This window comes from Eptatretus burgeri, chromosome 2 (assembly GCF_056783735.1).
Source record: "Eptatretus burgeri isolate ZD-2024b chromosome 2, Ebu_testis_v1, whole genome shotgun sequence".
In the NCBI taxonomy this organism is placed as follows: Eukaryota; Metazoa; Chordata; class Myxini; order Myxiniformes; family Myxinidae; genus Eptatretus; species Eptatretus burgeri.
This window is the reverse complement of record NC_140962.1, coordinates 19935989-19955202: the sequence shown is the minus strand read 5'-3', so window position 1 is coordinate 19955202 and position 19214 is coordinate 19935989. Positions and strand designations below refer to the sequence as shown.

The 19214-nt window shown below is 42.5% G+C and overlaps 1 protein-coding gene across 1 annotated transcript in view; it reads left to right on the top strand.

Annotated features, from left to right (window-relative positions):
* ECPAS (Ecm29 proteasome adaptor and scaffold) overlaps positions 1-19214 on the top strand; it is a 236448-nt gene that overhangs the window by 114498 nt on the left and 102736 nt on the right. The window contains exons 25-29 of the mRNA XM_085864640.1: positions 3387-3526; positions 3814-3868; positions 18453-18567; positions 18740-18805; positions 18997-19114. Of these exons, the coding sequence (XP_085720766.1) occupies positions 3387-3526; positions 3814-3868; positions 18453-18567; positions 18740-18805; positions 18997-19114 (494 nt within the window). The remainder of the gene's footprint in view (positions 1-3386; positions 3527-3813; positions 3869-18452; positions 18568-18739; positions 18806-18996; positions 19115-19214) is intronic.

Here is a 19214-nt window from a genome sequence, read left to right as displayed (position 1 = left end):
GCTCTCCCTCATGCACAGATTTATCCCCTCTCGTCTTCAGTTGTCCTACCCTTCCTCCCGCCCTTGGTTTACTGAAGCTTGTGGTGAGGCAGTTGTTCTGAAACAACTTGCCTTTGCCTCATGGAAAGCAAACCAACTGAGGGTAATCTCAGTTCCTTCCATAAAGCTCGGAACAAGTGTGTATCTACCCTCAGGAGAGCCAGAAAACAACATCTTTCTAATCTCAAGTCTGAACTTTCAAACATCCCTCCCTCCTCAAAATCCTGGTGGCATTTAATCAAAGCTGTTTCTGGTGTATGTTCCCCCTCCATCCCCTCCCTTACCTCAAATGGCCGCACTGCTGATTCCACACGTGAAAAGGCTGAATGCCTAAACTCGGTGTTTACATCAAAATATTGTATCCGAAACCCATCACTTTCTGTACCCACCTTACCCAGTCGCACCCAACTGTTCCTGGACTCTGTGTCCTTTTCTCCTGACAAAGTGGAGAGCTTGCTGTCAAACATCGACTCAGATTCTGCAACCGGTCCTGACGGCATCAGCCCACGTGTCCCAAAAACCTGCTCTTCTGCTCTTGCCCACCCTCTCTCTGTTCTATTCACCCTCTCATTTGCTCAAGGTCATCTGCCATCTGCTTGGAAATCAGCAAACATTACTGCCCTGTATAAAAAGGTGCAAAAACAGATCCCTGCAACTACAGACCAATCAGCCTTCTCCCAATCATCAGCAAGGTTATGGAATCCATCATCGCTTCAGACATGAAATCCTTCCTCTTCTCCAATGGCTTGATTTCCGATCATCAATTTGGTTTCAGACCAGGTCACTCTACCCTGGATATGCTGCTTCTGCTCTCCCAACAATGGATGGAGGTCCTCAATGCTAGACAGGAAATCCGAGCCGTATCCCTAGACATATCACGTGCTTTTGACACAGTCTGGCACCCTGCCCTACTCACCAAACTCTCTTCCTATGGTATCCAAGGCCATCTCCACTCATGGCTCGCAGACTTCCTCTCCTGTCGCAGTCACCATGTGGCCCTAAATGGAGTTCTCTCATCCCCTCTTCCTGTCCAAGCTGGAGTTCCTCAAGGTTGCGTTCTGGGCCCTGTTCTTTTTCTGGTTTTCATCAATGATCTCTCGGACTCTCTGGAAAATCCTCTATATCTCTTTGCTGACGACTCCACCCTCTGCCGTACAATCCGTCATCCCTCAGATCGACAAGCAGCAGCTTCTTCGCTCTTTGCAGATCTGGATAAAATCACAAACTGGTCCAACACATGGAACATGTCTTTCAATCCGGACAAATCTCACACTCTCACTATGTCTCTCCGAAAGGACCGTGTGGAACCCTCCCCCCCCCCCCATCCACTTTCTCAACAATCCTCTAGAAGAAGTCCTTTCTTTCAAGCTTATGGGTCTCACTATCTGCCATGGCTTTTCCTGGGAAAGCCACATTTCAAACCTCACCTCCAAAGCCAGTCGCCGACTGGGAATCCTCCATCATGCAAAGTCCTTCCTCGGCCCACCTGAGCTCCTGACCACTTACAAAGCTTTTGTCTGAAGCCTGATGGAGTTCTGCTCTCCCCTCTGGGCTGGTGCTCCTGCCTCCGATCTTTCTCGGCTTCACACTGTGGAAACCAAGGCATTTCGGATCATTTGCATCTCCCGCGATGAGGCTGAGTCTTTGGGCCTCTCACTCTCTCACCGCAGGCTGGTTGGTGGTCTTTCTTTCATCTCCCGTCTCCTCTCTAGCCTCGCCCCGCCCCCCTGCTGTCTCTGCGATTTTTTTTTTTTTTTTTTTTTCCCCCCACCACATTTCCGCAGGGTGCTTTATGTCCACCAACAACCCCCTTCTGGTAAAACTACCAAAATCACGAATCACTGCTCATCTTCACTCTTTCATTCCTCTTCTCCTGCCTTTGGAATAAACTCCCTCAATCCCATTCTTCCCTCCAGGCCTTCAAAACAGCTGTTCACCACCACCTCTTATCATCCCCCATCCAAATCCTTGATCTTTTTTTACTCCCAATAATCCACCCAGGCCCACCTCCTTCAAATTCCTTAATTTCCTTCCTGAAAGTCCCTGTAATGTCCATCTTGTATTCCCCATGTTCCCCACCCCATCTCTCTCCCTTCCACAGATCTCCTAATGTCTCTGTTCCCCACTGTTTTGTCCCTCCCACTCCCATCCCTCTTGTCTCATGCCACCCTTGCATTGTGTGTTAGCTCTTATACGAGCGTCGACAAGGTATACAAAAAAAAAACAAACTGAGCCGTTCGCATGTGACATGCGAACATTTTGGTGCATCATTTGATTTGTCGTGTTGGAGCTGTTGCCCATTTTGGAAACAGCTTCTGGGACAGCAAGCATCGTAAACTGCTCTCGAGGAATATCTGAGAAGACCAGACAAATTGTTACATGCAGTCCAGGCAGAAATTGGAAATTTGTTCAGCGTGCCGACGATAACTTGCCAACTCTTTGCAAAGGGCAGGGCTCACACGGTCCACCATCAGCCCCCTTCTGGTGAAACTATTTAAATCCAAGATCACTGCTCACCTCCACTCATTTGTTCCTCTTTTTTTTTTCCCCACCTGTGGATCAACTTCCACATCCTCTTCAATGTCATTCTTCTCTCCAGGTCTTCAACATCTCAGATTGTCTCCAATCCAAAACCATGATCTTTTCTACCCTTGTTAACCCCACACAAATCCTTCCTTCCACTTTCCCAGTTTTCCCTCCTTGGAGTTTCTATCTGTATCTGTCTTGTCCATCCCATGCCTCCTCTCCTGCCCCGATTCCTCCCCACATTCGTTGCTTGTCCAAGTCTCCTCCTATCTTGGCCTTAAACTCTGCTGTTGGTGTTCCCCCCTCTCTCTGCTGTTCCTTTTGCGTGTCCAAAATCCATAAGCCCTCATTTTGCGTGTTTTACATCCTGTTTTTGTCTGTTACGTCCTGATATGTTCAGTGTACTAGCTCTTCCACGAGTCTCGACAATGTAAAATACACAAAAAAATGCCGCTGTCTGATCTTCAACATTCGCTAACTAATTCTAGCAAATGGGACACCCAGCTTAGCGTCCATCAGAATGATGACACACTTTGTGATGGAACGTCGTATCTGCGAAGCACCAATCCGACAGTTTCTAGTCGGGTTGAGCATCGCACCCAGACTTGACACATCAAAGGTAAAGTATACCTCTGCTCCATCCGATCGAATATTGTGTGCAGTACATACTAATTCAGTGGATAACTGTGATGCAGTATCCCAGTTAGCTGGGTTATGATGATATCACATTGTTTGAGATGCGTTTGATATCCGTGAAGTAACTATAACCATCCTCCTGGTACAGCAGATTTTGTTACTTTGCTCCTGTCTTGATGATACAGGTGTTGAGGATGAAGTTCTTTGGCTGCTGCAGATTATTTTCGAGAAATACATTGTCAGTCAAAACCCACACGTGCGACAGGCAGCCTGCATTTGGCTGTTAACGCTTGTGAAGCAGCTTGGAGATCACGATTCAGTGCAGGCGAGTTATCATTGTTCATCCACGGCTTCTTTTACATATATTTTTTTCCAACCTATGTGTTTTTAATTTTTATTCCTTTCTCATATAACTTTTATTATTTGCTGCATTTTTCCTTGTCATCATCTATACTCTCGTTTTCATTTCCTTATTCCTCTGTTTCTATCCCTGTGCGGACCGTATGCTTCTCATCATGTCCCTGTTTGTTCTCCCTTCCACACTGTGTAAACCAGCATCTGTCCAAGACAAGAGGTTCCATATCTGCAATTTTTGCTGTTTTCTTTTTACAGAGTCGTCTTCAGGACATTCAAAAGGCGTTCATAATGATGCTGTCCGAAACAGACGGTCAGTCCTATATATTACGCCTTTGGCATGGGAACCACTGTTAAACAACAAGGATCCTTTGCCTCTGATTTATTGACTTGAATGTGCCCGAAAAGAAAAGATAATTTTGGTTTAATTAAGAAAAATATGCAGAAGTAGTAGTGAGCACCAAGGATTTAAAAAGTTCAGTTCCATTGTTTAGAAAAAGTTCTAAACATGACCCGATGTAAATTCGTGGCGCAAGAACATGCGTCTGGCTTGTGTGCAAATTTCGTACATCGTTATTTACCTGGTTTCATTCCAATTTCACTGGGCCATGGACTAACACCCAGGCCATAGGCCTGAGGCCTGCCAATCTTTGCCGCTTTACGGAATGGTGGCAGATGATTTCATTGGGGTGGAGTCAGGCCAGCTGTCCAGCCAATGGGTGTAAAGCAGCGGCGTGGAGTCAGGACACCTGAACACTGACCCATGTATAATATGTGATATGTTTGAAGTCCAAGAAGGGCACAACTCTGTGAAAAATTGACGAAACGCTTTGAAACTCAACTCGTTCCGTAACTTAATCGGAATAAAGCCATGTACCAAGTTTCAGTTGAATATGTTGAAGGGTATGGGGAAAAAAAAAGTCTGAAAAACCACAAATTAGTCCGTTTGCCACCCGTATATGTTCTGTACTCAACCTTGTTGTAATGAGAAGTGTATTGTTTTTTGATGGTTTCGTACTCACGTGGGTCTACAGAGAAAATTTGGCTTGGTTGCCGAAGCGGAAACCTTAGGGAACTCCGCTAATTTGTGTAAATCCAAGATGGCCAACACGGACGGGGGTGGAATATAACTTTTCAACCAATTAACTTACAATCACGTGTGATACCTCTTTTCTGTATAATTTTGCTCTGAGGAATCGATTTCTGAGGTCAAATTTGTGATTTGGGGTCAACTCAGGGTCAAAGGTGAAGTTCAACGTCTTTTTCAGCCAAAAATGAAATAATATAATAATAATGACATTTTCAGAGCGATGGTGGTCAAGCGTTTATTCAGTAACGTCGATCGCTCCCATTCATCATCAGAGCCGAATGCAAGATCAAGATGTTCAGTTTCCTCGTCGTCTTCCACATCTGCTTCTCCTTCCTCTTCCATTTCATCTTGGTCTTCGTCTCCTGTCTTGAACGGGTTGAAGCAGGCGTCACGACAAACACAAGCGCAATACACAGTGCATGATATCTTTTCATGGTGACAGCTGCAACGTTCAGTGCCGCACACCTTCACCGCCACCTTACAGCCGCACCGCACTACATCCATGAGATCTTGGGGTCCTGGGGACTGATCGGAGGTTGCTGGTACTGGGGTGCCATCTTTTATTTCTCACCCATACTTCGTGATGTCAAGTTCAGGTGGAGCCTGCTGGTCAGCAGATTTTGCAAGTATGGTCTGCATCCCTGGCTTAGCGCGGCCATACTCCAGCATACCTGCGGGATGAGGTTGCTGGAATTCATGTGAGAGGACATGGGTAGTGCGTCGACCATTGGGTGTGAATACGTGGAGATCGAAGTTGTCAAACCACGCGAAGATGGCGCCGACGGTTCTACACAACCCCATAAACTGGTGGAGAACCTGTGCAGTCACCTCGAAGACGAGCGGCCAATTTTCGGAATCTCAGGGCCTCATCGTACGAGGTCGTGAAGCCATGTTCATGAAGGAGTTTGAGAAGTTCGGAACTGCCATGCCGGTGCAACAGTTTGACGGCCAGTCCTAATGTTGTCTGATTTCTGGTTCCTGTAACGTGACTCTGAATTGACTGGCTCAGGCTCAGAGATTTCTTGGTCACTTTACCACCGGAGACCAGGTCTGAAACCAACTTCAACAAACTTGGGCTGGTCGCCTTGATTGTGTTGGCCTGTGTAAACTCTGATAGGTCATAATTGGCACTGCTGTACTTGACCAACCGTGCCTCATGCTTGATCTGCCTCACCACGGAAGCAATGCTCCTCTCATCCGTATCATCTACCTTAACTATCTTGAGACTTTTAGCAACGGACTCACGGAAACCAACAATAGCAGCACAGCCATCTACCCGAACAACGATAACATCCTTACTCATGCAGTCAGTCAACTTGCTTAACATGTCACGTTGAGCGAACTTGCCACCTCGATCCGAGTACAGGGAATGGAGTTCAACACTATTCCATATTCTGGACCTGTCTCGGTTCTTGTACTCAATGACTTCCTTCAGAGCATTTTCATCTGCACTACCAGTTGGCAAATCAGCATATGTGGGGACTTTCGTGAAACTGTTACAGCAGCGGACGTGGTACTTGCACTCAGCAGAAGGTAGATCAGAAACAAAAGCAAGGTGCAACTTGACCCTTCTCGCGACATCATCATTACGCTGCTCAGCAACATCAGGGAGCATATCTTTCATAGTTGGGAGTGGGTTACGTTCTGTGTCAAAATGTTCTTTGGTCATACACTCACGAACGCGGTCCCATCTTTCTGGGTGTCTATCATCAATGGGTAAACATTCCTCATTACAGAACATACAATCACGTTTGTATTCAAACACACCTTTGTCAGCTACCTTTGTATGAGGCCTTGTAGTTGTCCTTACACCCTCATCTTCAGCCTTTCTTTTCTGTGACTTTCTCACTCTCTCAATTTTCTTTTTTGATGTATAAGTACAGTAGCAACCTCTGTGGCAGGCGATGCTTGTCGCATCTCCACCAACATCAATAATGTTCTGTAGCTTAGCCTGCAGGTCGCCATCTCCATGGGATTTGGCGCACGAGATGAGCTTCTTGATCCCGATCTCTCAGTGAATTTCGTTTCTTCTCCATGACACACTGGGAGAAGACACCTTGAGTCAGCCATCATACGTTTCTCTGAAAAGAAGAAGAGGTGAGATTAGAGTCAATGACATTGATAGTTCATAGTTCATCAACTATCGAGTAGGAGTGATCTGCAGTTGATGCAGGGGTCAAAATGTTTTAAACCCCTCAATAGTCCAAAAATGACATTGAACTTGACCTTTGACCCTGAATTTGACCCCGGAACCACACAACTGACCTGAGAAATCGATTCCTCACCTCGAAATTATACGGGAAAAAAAATGTATCACACGTGATTGTAGGTTGATTGGTTGAAAAGTTATTTTCCACCTCCGTCCACGGTGGCCATCTTGGACTTATACTAATTATCGGAGTTCCCCAAGGTTGCCACTCTGGCAACCAAGCTAAATTTTTTCTGTAGACCCATGCGAGTACGAAACCATCAAAAAAACAATACACTTCTCGCAACAACAAGGTACTCAACCTGGCAACTGGACTAAATGGGACAGACGGATGGACGGACAGCAAACCTATAGTCCCTCCGGTGTAACCAGTTGGGGACTAATAACATACAGTGAAGAAACCGGTACGGACCAAGTAAAATACAGTATGAAAATAATAAAGAACAAGGTAAAAAAAAAAAAATGTTATAGCCCCCGTTGTTTTAGTAATTTTGTTGAACGGAGTTAAAGGACAAGCCCATGATTATGGAAAGCTAAAATGTCCGCCAGTCTACCAGTTGGCCACCTTTGATCTGATCTTGAAAGAAAAAAAATGACGTGCTTACGTAAGCCATGAATCTTTATCTGCGTGCCAATTTTGAACAACATGGGGAAATGCATGTCTGAGAAATGATTGAGGAAGTGTTTAACATCGGGTTTTTCGATCCTCGTGGAGGATCTCCAAGTCTTACTCACGTTGTTGTTCTTCTGCTTCTTCTTGTGGACTTCTTTGTTTCACAGCCTACAGTTTTCATCGAAACGTCCTGAAACTTGGCATATATATGTAAAAAATACACTGTGCAGACAGTAACCATCTCCGATTTTGAAAATTCCTCCGAGAAAAAAAAGTTATGACGTCAAAATATCTCCGCTAATGGAAATCGCCTAAAAATTTATCTCCGAAACTAGGCAAGCTTTTTAAATTCTGTTTGCGGGAATCGAACAGGGCATTAGCAGAGATGAAGTACCGCACATATGATACATCACTATGACGTCATATCAATTTTTATGACGTCATTCCTATTTTTTGACATTTTTTTATTTCCAAACCCAGAGTTTTCATCGGATCTTCGTGAAACTTTCCATGTATATGCAGAAAGCCCACTCGCAGACGGTAACCATCTCCGATTTTGGAAATTCTTCCTAGAAAAAAAGTTGACGTCATAATATCGCCGCTAATGGAAATCACCTATACCATTATCTCCGAAACTAGGCAAGCTGTTTGAATTTTGTTTGCGGGAATCAAGCCGGGCATTAGCACAGATAATTTATCGCAAACCTGAAACATCACAATGACGTCATATTCGTTTTTATGACGTCATCATGAAGAGGACGAGGATCTTAGCTCATTTGAGCTTGTTTACAACTAAAATGGCTGCCAGTCGGCCATCTTGAATAATGATGTGCAAATGTATACCATCATGTTTTGTCTTTTTGCCAAGTATGAATAAAATCGGTCCATACTTGTCAGATATCGTTGCAGATGCGCGGACGCCATGCACACATGCACGGACACGGAAATCGAGACAAAATCCATAAGCCCTCATTTCAGACTAAGTCTAACGCGGGCTAATAATCACAAAATGAAATATGCAGACAAGTTGTATGAAAAATGAGTAACATATAAGAAATATAGGAATCAAATGATGAGCATTCCGAATCTCAACTGAATCGTCAATGGAACATGAGATCGTTTCCATCTTTAAGTTCTTATTTGAGACGTGTGTAACTGTTGGGAATTTCTTAAGCTGCGACCGGACATAGTAAGTCAACTTTTCGACAGTTGATGGCGATTGCTGCTCAGAAGTGAGCAAGGATTTAGCAATTCGAGCTGTGATTACATTACGCCTGTCAGAAAGTGAGGCAACATTAATAGTGTTCAAGAGTTCACCAAAGGGCAAGTATCGAAAGGGTGAATTGGGGGGTGAAACTGCATTTTGTAAACACACCTTTCTTTCAATGGGAATCTGCAGCCTGCTCTCTTTTCTGCATTTAGATTGTAGATATTAGCGGTCCCACAGTATCTCTTATCGAGTCATGTTCAGTTCCTTGTTTTTATAGTTGGGCAAATGCATTGTATCGGCCGATTACACTTGAAGTCTTTACTGCACTTTCAGCCTATTTACAAGTCTGAGCTATCCGAAATGTCTCTGAATGCTTCGGCTTATCGAGCACAGTTAGTACGCGAATGTCAAAACCATTCTCCGATAACTATCTGCAGCAAATTTGTTCAGTACACCGTCCACGTGTATTTTAAAGCCTCAGAGAATGTGCATCATTACCTAGGCACTCATGCACTGTTATTTTCATTGTCGATTGCATGTTGTTGTTTATCCTGTGCACAGCCCCGATGAAAGGGCTTTTTGCTGCAGCCAGGAACAGGCAGTTGACACATTTTGGCTCCAGATCAAAATTTTCCTCTTGTTTGAAGTTGGAAGTTCTTCCTTTCCTTGTTTTCTTATCGTTTTATTTACCATCGCAAGCGTTGACTTTCCTGCGAGGCACAGACTTCTGAAGGAGTAATTAATGAATGTGAGTGCAATTGACTTGCCTCCAGTTAATTTCTGGAGATTGGCTGGCACCAAGTATTGGGCAGTGGATCGACCTTTTGAAGAACAAAGTTAAAGTTGAGGTTCAGTGATTAGGTGATCAAGGAATGCAAAGAACATGGCTTCTTCCCAGTAATCCTTTGGCTTGGTGGCTGGAATGTTGGATTGATGTCTGATGTTGTGCTGGCCGAGATGTCAAATTTAGCAGCCAAGACTGAGAATTTTTTTTTTTTTTTCACAAGACGCTTCCTCGCTCTGCCCTTTTCTTCTTACAGGCAGGTAGCTGCCTCTTCCTTCTCCCCAAACCTTGACAAAATCACAAATTGGTCAAACACACTCGGAACAGGTCTTTCAATCCTGAGAAATCCCACACTCTCTCTCTCTCTCTCTCTCTCTCTCTCTCTCTCTCTCTCTCTCTCTCTGAAAGGACTGTACTGTAAACCCTCCCATCTACTTTCTCAACAACCCTCTCAAAGAGGTTCAGTCACTCAAACTCTTGGGTCTCACTCTCAGCCATGACCTACCTCTCTTAGGCAAGCCACATTTAAAAGTTGACTTCCAAAGCCAGAATGGGCATCCTCCATCGTCCAAAGTCCTTCCTTGGCACACCTGAGCTCCTAACCACCGACAAGGCTTTCATGCACACCTTGATGGGCGGCTTCCCTGCCTTGCATCTTACTCGGCTTGATGCCATGGAAACCAAGTCTTTCAAAATCATTGGAATCTTATGCAATGAAGCTGAGTCTATGGGCCCATCACTTCACCATCGCCAATAGGTTCGTGGTCCCTCTGTCTTCTTCTGCCTCATTTCTGGTCTTGCACCCTCTGCCCTCTCTGTGATTTGTCCCATCCAGGTATCTGCAGAATGCATGCAGTCCACCAGCAACCCTTTCCTAGTGAAACTGCCTAAATACAGAATCACTGCTCACCTCCACTCATTTATTCTTCTCCCCCCCCCCTCTCCCAATTACAGAACTACCTTCCACACTCTTTTCAATCTCATTATTCCCTCCAGGTCTTCAAAATAGGTGTTCACCACCATCTCAAGTCATCCCTCATCCAAAACCATGATCTTTTCTCCACCCGTTAAACCACATCCCACCCCTCCCAAAATCTTGCTTATGTATTCCTCTTGTCCACCCCTTGCATTCTCTCCTACCCCTCATCGTTACCTGCATCCCTTGTTTTTCCATCCCTGTCTACTTTCTCCCTCTCCTCCTGCTTTTGCCGTTTCCTCTTTCTCCTGCTGTTCCCCTTGCTATGATGTGCCCTGAACTGTTGTGTGTCCTAGCACTTCCACAAGCTTCGACCATGTATTTTTTATAATATAAAAAGGGGCTATGTCAGGTGATGTCATCTCGCACCTGTCTCATCAGTGGTTCAACCATTACAATTTCCACCTCAGCAGCCATCACCAAGTGGATGTCTGTCTTTTGCAATGTCTTGGAGAGGGGGACAGTATGTTACAAGATAGTGTTCGCTGCCTGCAACACATGCTGGCTTGAAACTCAAGTGTCAGAATTGAGTAGTGGAATCCTTTAACTTTGCTGTCATTTTTCAGGTTTTTCAGTATTTTTCAGAATACCTCAACCACATATGTTTTCTTCAGTCTTATCGAGTTTAACCTTCTCTTCACACCATCAATCCCGTTAGTTGGAACGTTGAAATCTGTGGTGTTATCCATGTCTCTGTGAAGAGACAAAGACATTGTTTGGAAGTTGGCTGCTCAAGCAGGAGACCATTGTCATGTTGTCTTTGTTCAGGTATAGCTGGCTCCTGTGGGTCTTCTCCTCTCTTCATTCAGCATCTGAGTTATCCTCTTCTGGCTTATCTTGTGGTTGTATCTGTTTTTTTTATTTAAATCGAACGGTTATTTTTGACTGCCTTGACATTTTGGAGAGAAATAACAGGAGTTGCTTGTGCCAGATTGACATTTGTCCTCCTTTGTTATTATTATTTTCCAACCTGAAACAATGATTTCGGGTTAATTAATATACCCCAAGTACAATTGAAAACTCGTACTTTATATCGACTGATATTTTATGTATTTTTCATAATACAAATGAAAAAAATTAATGCGTCAGCAAGTGCTGCCATACTGACTCCACACCTGTGACAGAAGGGTCCCATTTAGATGTAAAACCTTCATTCACGCATGTGGCGCTGTTTGAAGTCCAAAAAGGGCATAACGATGTGAAAATTTGACGAAATTCCCTGAAACTCGAACTTGTTCTGTAACTTATCATAACTAGAACGGGCACTCAGTAGAGCGCATACCTTTGCCAACGCTACATTTTGCCCCCCCCCCCCCAGAAACCGTTGATTGTGAGAGTATTTAATCCCATACCACATCTGCCATCTCATATGTGTTATGATGGCTTAAAAACATTAAATTTCCTGCTGTTTGACACTGACTCACATACATTGTACAATTTCTGTATGAACTCCCTGACCTTTTTGGGTGTCGGTGTCAAGTCAATCTGATGACAACTGGTCACATTATAAGAAATAAGTTCAGTGACACCCCCCCCCCAATGCTTTAAACTCACCAATAAAATCACTGTCAAATATTACACATCACAGGATAGGGAATTTAATTCCAAACATTTTGAATCTACTTACATGCAAATTGTATAAGAATTGGGCCGCGTTATGATAATAAAGGTCATTGACCCCCCTGACCTTTGACCCAAACTGCTAAAAAAGGTAATTACGTCATTGTGTCATATCGTATATCACAAGATTGGGCATTGAATTCACAACATTTTGGCATTGGTTGCATGCAAATTGGATAAAAATCGACTGCACTATGGCAAAATGACGATTTTGACCTTTTCATGACCTCGACCTTGACCTTTGTACTCTTAATTTTGCAATTGGCATTAGAGTGTGGGGAACAGAACAGTCAACATTTTGGTGTTGGTTTCATGCAAATCAGATAAGAATTGACCGTGTTATGACTAAAACCGCACATTTTGCAATGTCGTGACCCCCCCTGACCTTTGACTCCCAACCGCTAATAAGGGTTATTACGTCATTGTGTCATGTCACGTATCACAAGATGGGGCATTGAATTCTGAACATTTTGGCATTAGTTGCATGCAAATTGGATACAAATTGACCGCGCTATGGTAAAAAGACGATTTTGAGATTTTCATGACCTTGACCTTTGACCCGATCGCTCCCAAAGTCTAATCAAATGGTCCTCGGATAATAACCAATCGTCCCACCAAATTTGTTGCGATTCAGCTCAATACTTTTGGAGTTATGCAAATACAAACAAACAAACAAACACACATATTCACAAATAAATAAATAAATACACAGCGATCAAAACATAACCTTCGCAACAAAGTTTGCGAAGGTAATAAAGCCGTGTACCACGTTTCAGTCGAATATGTTAAAGGGTATGGGGAAAAAGTCAGAAAAACCACAGTTGGGATGGACGGATGGACGGACGGCAAACCTATAGTCCCCTCCGGTGAAATTCTCTGAATGATTTTTGTTCCCCTCCAGGTCAGTCCGACTCAGTCCTAAAATATGTCCCCTCCTGTGTTCAGATGAATAGCATTCTCTCCTGTTTGTTGTGCTCCATTTGGCTGCAGTATTCCTTGTGTTCCATTGCCTCCATATTTGTGCCTTTGCTCTGGATAGTAAACTCGGCTTGCGTTTACCATATACCATAGCATTTGGCCTTGTTTCAAAATTTGTTCCCTCCTCGTCATGGTTTTTAAAATTATTATTACGAGCAAACAACCCGTTTGTACTGACGTTAAAATTCCCCCACTTTTATGATTTATGACTTGTTAATGCAGACTTAAACCAGGTGACGTTACACGATACACATTTATATGTGGAGAGAATTGGGGTGCTCCCCTCAACCGGAACCCTGAGACTGAGTTATTTTCGTTATTTATTTATTTTACCCCCCAAAACCTTCCCATGTATTGTGTACACCCCAAATACAATCACCAGTTTTCAACTCATTCCATCCGGTGGTTCAGTTTTTCTAATGCTACCACTTCCATTAGTATGAAATTCTGTTAGTCTCTCTTAATCTCTTTAGGGAGTTGTTACCCCTGTTGACATCAAAAGGGGCCTCTCTGATTAAAGGGGAAACTTTATGCAGCTTGCGTTAGAAGCATGATGTTGTGCGGCAGCGAAACATGGGTGATCAAAAAGGAGGATGAACGGAGGTGTGAACGAAATGAAATGAGAATGGTGAGGGAGATGTCATGTGACACTGAAGGATAGGAAATCAAATGTGGAATTAAGAGATAGGTATAGAAAGCATTCGTGAGGTTACGTGGAGGGGTAGGTTGAGATGGTTCGGACAAATGGAAAGGATGTGGGTGGGTAGTTGTGTGAAGAGGTGTATAAATATGAATGTGAATGGAAGGAGTGCTCAAAGCCGTCAGAGGAAAACATGGGATGTGTTGGTGAGAGATGATCTTAGAGTTAAGAGTGAATTTTTATAAGATAGGCCAACCTATGAACATTGATGTCTTCAGATATTTTTCAAATTTTTATCCGAGGTTGTGTATGGTCTAAAACTCAGAAAGCCAAATTTTTGATGTGATTGACCCATTCCCCGCCGTTTGGGCCACACCCAAAGTTTGGAGATTTTGACACACTTGAAATTTTTTTCCATTTTCAAAGTGAATTATTTAGAATAACCACCAGTTTCCCAAGGAAATTCCTTTACAAACTTATTATATGGTTTGGGTACTAAAATATTTTGTACAAAAATCTATGGGATCTGGATGGTTATGGAGAGTGGCGCCACCTATAATCCCTTTCGGCAAACATTCACTTCAGACTTTCTCTGGCCATATTTTTAATAACCATCAAGGTGCCATGGATTTTATTTGTGCATAAGATAGTACAAGTACTGTACTATCCTCTGAAAATAAAACATTCATGGGACCTTGGTGGTTATGCCAGTACAAGGGGTCTCAAGACCACTTCGGACTTTCCGAAGCCCTTTTTCGAGCCACGCCCATTCCCATAACCATCCTGATATTTTGAAACTAATATTATCAAATGAAGGTTCCATATCTATACTAACAAAACCAATAGTAAAATCCATGGGACCTTTTAAAAACAAAGAATAAAACAGGTCCAAAGTTGCCTTGTTTGACAGATAATGTACATAGTGATGTACATATAATGTACAGGTATATGCACACGACATGTACATGGTCTGCCTCCATCACCAATTTCCATCACTTGCTGCAGAAGTCCACTATGTTCAATTGCTGATCCTATTTGAAACTGTAAAATATGTATGTATTATGAAATAAATGCTGTTTTGAGCAAATTTTGTCTTTTGTATACATTCTTTATCTTGAAACCACGTAATTATGAGATGCAAGGCGATTTCTTTCATTTGCATTTGCCGCCTTACATGACTTTTTCCCCCTTAATGCCATTTGTAATTTCCTTTTCTTTGTCTTGGCAAGATGAAAGAACATGTCAAAAAAGAAATCTGAATTTATATCCCCCCAATCCATATATATCATACCTGGTAAGTTATAATTTCCCACATTTGTCTGCTTATAAATAGGTCAAAGGTTATCTGGGATTAGCTGTTTTGAAATCCAGCATCAATTCAATCCAAGATACTATGTGTTTACTGTCTGTTCCTATGTGAAATCAGCATAGTTCTATCATTAGGCATTATGAATGAAGGTCAAACTAATGCCATGGTGTCAGGGATTGCATGGCTGAGTCGAGTTCATGTTTAGTTGATTTATTTATATTTTGGTTTGTTGAATGAAAGCCAGTAGAAAAATGGGGTGATTTGAACATTGCTTCCTGCTGTTCATGTTCAGTCCATTCTGAAAAAAAACATAGGCTAAATAAAATCTTAAAGAAAAAAGAATCCTTTTATTCATGCACCAATAAAAGTTTAGGCCTACTTCTCCAAACACATACTTTTGCTCCACCGTAAATGCATATTTTTGTTTCAGCGGACATCACTCAGCCATGGCATATAGATGGTGCATTTTCTATAACAGAAATCATGGTATTTGCGGCCCATTTCTGCCACGAAGAGCTCAATCGCTGACCAGTATAGCATCACTGAATAATGATGTTGCAAACCATGCCGCAGATCTGAAAATTCCCATCACATTATCTGAATCTCAACTTGTGTTGAACAGATCTATTTTAAGAGGTACCAGAAGGGGCAGAAATATGTCCGAAACATAGATACAGACTGGGAATCAACTAGAGACCGTCCAAAATATGCATGCATCCCAAACATTCTGATGAGAAAAAGACAGTGTCAGGTTTGAGAAGTTGTGGATATGAACTTTGTTCAAAACTAGCGATTCCACTTGGATCCCTTATTTGTACGAAATGCCGCAAAGCTGAGACAGCCACTGCAACCACGGCAGCTGAGCAGAATATCAACTCAACTACCCCGAGCACATCTGGTACAAGACAACGCCATGGTAGGCCCACATGTGAGCTCACCTAGAATTTCAGACAGCCAAGATGGTGATTTTGATTCAGATGAGGACCTCCCTCTTGCTTTGTTGAAATGTTGGGACTCTGATGTCTGATGCCTGTGCATCTGATAGCAGTTATCATTATGAAAGTAATCATTCGCTAAATGACATCATATCTATGCTGGGAAAGAACTTGTCTCCTGCAAAGTACCAAACAAATCAGCCACTTCGAAAGTTTGACACCACAGCATCAAAAAAGAATTGTAAAAAAAGTACAAGAAATGTGTTGAACATTTTAAGGACTTTGCTGCCAAATGCCTAGCTCCTGGACAGGAACAGAAGTTGAAACGAATGGGAGAAGGATTTTCTTCAAAGTTTTCAGGAAAATTAAAGATTCACATCGAAAAAACATTTTTCTATCTATCTCGGCCACATTCAAAACAGCATGGGGTTTTAAAGGAAACAAACAGATTTTTAGGATGGATGCCCCAAAAACAGATAAGACATTTAGTGAAAGCACTTTACTCTTGAATCAGCAATGGAATATAGTGGACTTCTGCAGCAAGTGATGGGAATTGGTGATGGAGGCAGACCATATACCTGTACATTATATGTACATCGCTATGTACATTATCTGTCAAACAAAGCAACTTTGGACCTGTTTTATTCTTTGTTTTTAAAAGGTCCCATGGATTTTACTATTGGTTTTGTTAGTGTAGATATGGAACCTTCATTTGATAATATTAGTTTCAAAATATCAGGATGGTTATGGGAGTGGGCATGGCTCGAAAAAGGGCTCCGAAGTGGTCTTGAGACCCCCTTTACTGCCATAACCACCAAGGTCCCATGAATGTTTTACTTTCCGAGGATAGTACAGCACTTGTACTATCTTATGCACTAATAAAATCCATGGGACCTTGATGGTTATTAAAAATATGGCCAGAGAAAGCCTGAAGTGAATGTTTGCCGCAAGGGAATATAGGTGGCACCACTATCCATAACCATCCAGATCCCAAAGATTTTTGTTCAAAATATTTTAGTACCCAAACCATAAAATAAGTTTGTAAAGTAATTTCCTTGGGCAACTGATGGTTATTCTAAATAATTCACTTTGAAAATGGAAAAAAACTTTCAAGTGTGTCAAAATCTCCAAACTTTGGGTGTGGCTCAAACGGCGGGGAATGGGTCAATCACATCAAAAATTTGGCTTTCTGAGTTTTAGACCACACACACCCTAGGATAAAAATTTGAAAAATATCTGAAGGCATCAATGTTCAAATGTTACCATTTTGGGCCGATCTTATAAAAATTCACTCTTAAAGGCTTAACAAGAGGGCAAGCAAGGGATTGTGCAGCCTGGAAAGCAGCCATTAGGTGAACCACGGCTTGCACATGCAAGCGTGGAAACGGCCATGAAACGATGACGACGATGATGATGATGTCTGAAACGTTATCGTGTACACCCCGAGTACATTCACCCAAGTACAGTTTACAACTCATTCCATGTAGGGCTTCAGGAGTGCATCGGATAAAAACAAACACACAAAGAGTTTGATATTTAGTGTGATAATTCCCCCACTTCAATGATGTCTCTGGTTTTCATGCAGAGAACTGGGGTATTTTATGATGACTTGTAATGCCCCCCCTCACACCGATAGTGGCGCTATAGTAATACGATACACATTTACAGAGAAAGAAATACATGCTCTCTCCGCTCTGAGCCTCCCCTCCACCCCCCCCCCCCCGCTATGAATTATTTTATCGTCTACGACCTTCCCAAACACCCCCACCTCCCACCTCCCCCCCACACCCTCCCCCAGTACAACCACCAGCCTTCAACTTGTTCCGTCCAGCAGTTTCGTAATGCGTAAAAGTCAAACAAACAAACAAACAAACAAACAAATACTTATACTAGCCTCGTACATTACGTTAGCTCTTATACGACCCTCGACTAAGTAAACAAAAAACACTTCTTGAATTATATATCGTATTAATTTATTTTTTGCACATCCTGTAATGCTATAGTCCTGTTACTAATCAGAATTTCATTTCCATAAATTGCTTACATTGGGTTTTGGATTTACAACATGAATTTTTCTACATTTGTTTGTGTTGTTTTTAAAAAAATTTATTTGTAATTTGTAATTTAGCCATTTCTCTGCCAGCTTGGCAATGTTGTGAGCCATCTTCCGTGCTGTGTTTTGGGTGTTCTGTAACATCACACATTTAATTTTGGCGTTTTTCATTCCTTACTGATGTTTTGATTTCTTTTGCATTTTCATTCATTATTTCTTGTCCGTGGTTTGCACCAATCGTCCCTGGCAGAGCCTGAAACATTGCTGAGATAAGCCACAACAACAACAACAACAACAGTGACATTTATTGGATGCTTTATGTTGTTTTATTAAAGTTCAAGTTTACTGTACTAATGTACCTTTGGTTTTTTTTTTTCTCATATTTACAAAAGAAACAAGAATAATCATAATTAATAAACCCAGAAATACGAATTGATAAATGGCCAAGAGAAGCAACCATAAAGCTTTATATATTTGCAGAGCTAACCCAGGATCTGGGCTCAAAAGGGCTGGGGCTGGTGTATGAGAAAGGGGGAGAGGCAGACCGCAAGGCTTTGGTCGACAGCTTGGTGGAGACCCTCACAACTGGAAGCAGGTAAGAGACGGATAATAATGCACTTGCATGGTGAGATTGACATCGTTGGGGCCTTTGCGTGCTGCAGTATATAGCTTCCATTGAATACTGTACTGTAGATGCGCTCAACTGGCCTGTGAGCAAGAACATGAAACCTAAATGTTGCCTTCATTTCATTTCCCACCACTTCCAGACCAAAGCGAGATGTGACTGAAGAGACGCAGGTTTTCCCAGTCGGTCTTGGTACAACACCTGAAGGGTATGTCGGTGAAGGAAATGTACACGTTTAACAGTTTGATGGCTCGTATCTTACCAAGAAATTAAGCAAATTAATTGATTTAAGGAGGTGTAAATGTGCTCTGTAAATGAGCTTCACTGCTTAATTTTAATGACTTTATTTTACTGCAACTATAATGAACATTCCTCTCCCCCCCCCCCCCAATCTTTCAGACATGGTCTGTCCACATATCGAGAGCTTTGTTCACTGGCTAGTGACCTTAACCAGCCAGACCTCGTTTACAAGTTCATGCACTTGGCAAATCACCATGCAGTCTGGAATTCAAAAAAGGTCTTTCTCTCTCTCTCTCTCTCTCTCTCTCTCTCTCTCTCTCTCTCTCTCTCTCTCTCTCTCTCTCTCTCTCTCTCTCTCTCTCTCTCTCTCTCTCTCT